Genomic DNA, 1,688 nt, shown 5'->3' with positions numbered 1-1,688 from the left:
AATTAATGACAAAAAACCGTATGTTAAGAATTGAAGCTCCACCAACCCAGATCGATAAAATACAGATAGCATCTATATGAAAGTGAGATTACATACGGTTATTATTTAGAGATTTTAATTAATTGACTACATCCCCGCCCTTGTTAACCAAATGCAAGCCAAATCGCCAAGAGAACACTGAAAATTAAATGGTTGTGTACCTTTTCTTTCTTTTAGAGGATCGGTGAGAGTCTAATCCTAAGAGTTATTGGATTATGATTTACTTGTCAGCGTCTCTTTTAGATTGAGATAAGCGTTATGCGTGACTAATCGTAGCTAATGCTTCAAATTTAAAGGAAAAACAATAAGAATGAAGATCGAAGAACAATAGAGTTTAAACTTGGCTACATATTTGCATGTAAGTTGTCTTTAATATTCTGAGGGGATGCGAGTTACAATTTGGATCCCTAGATCGAATTGGAGATAAAAGAAAAATGACTACTACACTGTCTATACGTACTCTATACATTGCAGTCAAACACTGCACTGAAGTTGTCATCTAAACTCAACACTAAAGAAAGGCTATAGAGACCCCAAAATTGTAGAGAATAATAAAAACAAATTAATGAAAAAATACGGTTTATAAGACCGGCTGGAAATGTATAGTACTAATTGCCGACACCAGGGCTGGGAACAGACTGTAGAAACCGATCGTGGCCAACCAGATGCCTCCGAGCAATAAGCTTCTCGTCGATGACGAAGGTATGACCCTTCTTACTTGGGGTAGAAGCCGGCACCGTACCCTTAGGAAGGGCACTCATGAACAGAGATTTATCCAACGAATTCGACGTAGCTTTCTTCTTGAACTCGTACTCATTAGTGTCCAGAAGCCTTCTGCCTTCTAAGGTAGACACGACCATGGCAAATACCATCAAGAAAACGAAAGCCAAAGCGCTCAGGCGAGCCATGGAGATTGTGAGCAGTGCAGAAAGCTCAGAGAGAACGAGGGAAAGAGAGTGGTCTCTGTGTGAAGCTATGTTTCTGAAGGCCGAAAAGGGAGTGGTTTGTTGGGGTTAGGCAACAAGGAGGCTCCGTTTATATAGTGAAGGAAGAGAGAGAAAGCTAATGTGGCGTGGCGGCGGCTAGAGAGAGAGAGAGAGAGAGGAGCTTGGGGATCACGTTTAGGGTGGCCGAGTCAAAGATCAAAATTGGAAGAGAGATTTGGACTGCGAAGAATAAGAAATCGTATTTTTAGTCAGAAACTCAGAATAATGTGACGTGAATTTTAATTTCAATTTTGAAATGAGACCTATCGGAGAGCCAGAGAGCGCCGCGTGGAGTTTTAGGTTTTGTTGGTCGTGAGCGAAGCCGCCGGCCCATGTTTTTCTTTCTCGCCAAGTTCTTGAGCATTTGCGCCACCGTCACATACCGCACCCTTCCATCAAAATTTATTGCGCTTCCTTCGGCTTAATTATCTTGTGGCTAGCCTATCGTCAACTTAATTTCTATGGAAAATTATCAAGATATATACCCATTGTCAAAAAGACTTCACTTATGTGTCACCAGTAGAGTGTTATTTTACTTAAATTATAAGAGTTTCTTTTACATCTAATACCGTCCGGTCAAATATGTTGGCGTAAATGCACGTTAATGTTCTGAATGATTAGGCATGAACAAAATAATTTGCTCATATACTAAGATTACTGTGA

The 1,688-nt window shown here is 40.3% G+C and overlaps 1 protein-coding gene across 1 annotated transcript; it reads right to left on the bottom strand.

Annotated features, from left to right (window-relative positions):
- Window positions 1-350: 350 nt before the first annotated feature.
- LOC126786375 (precursor of CEP14) lies at window positions 351-1,033 on the bottom strand. The gene has a single exon (XM_050512181.1). It carries the CDS (start codon window positions 945-947, stop codon window positions 648-650), a length of 300 nt encoding a protein of 99 aa, XP_050368138.1. The 5' UTR covers window positions 948-1,033; the 3' UTR covers window positions 351-647.
- Between the last annotated feature and the right edge of the window lie 655 nt (window positions 1,034-1,688).

The sequence above is a fragment of the Argentina anserina genome, chromosome 3 (genome assembly GCF_933775445.1).
Source record: "Argentina anserina chromosome 3, drPotAnse1.1, whole genome shotgun sequence".
In the NCBI taxonomy this organism is placed as follows: Eukaryota; Viridiplantae; Streptophyta; class Magnoliopsida; order Rosales; family Rosaceae; genus Argentina; species Argentina anserina.
This window is presented reverse-complemented; position numbering and strand designations above follow the sequence as displayed.

Bases quoted from the DNA above. Each gene is read 5' to 3' on its own strand.
- LOC126786375 (XM_050512181.1), bottom strand. From the start codon at position 947: ATGGCTCGCCTGAGCGCTTTGGCTTTCGTTTTCTTGATGGTATTTGCC.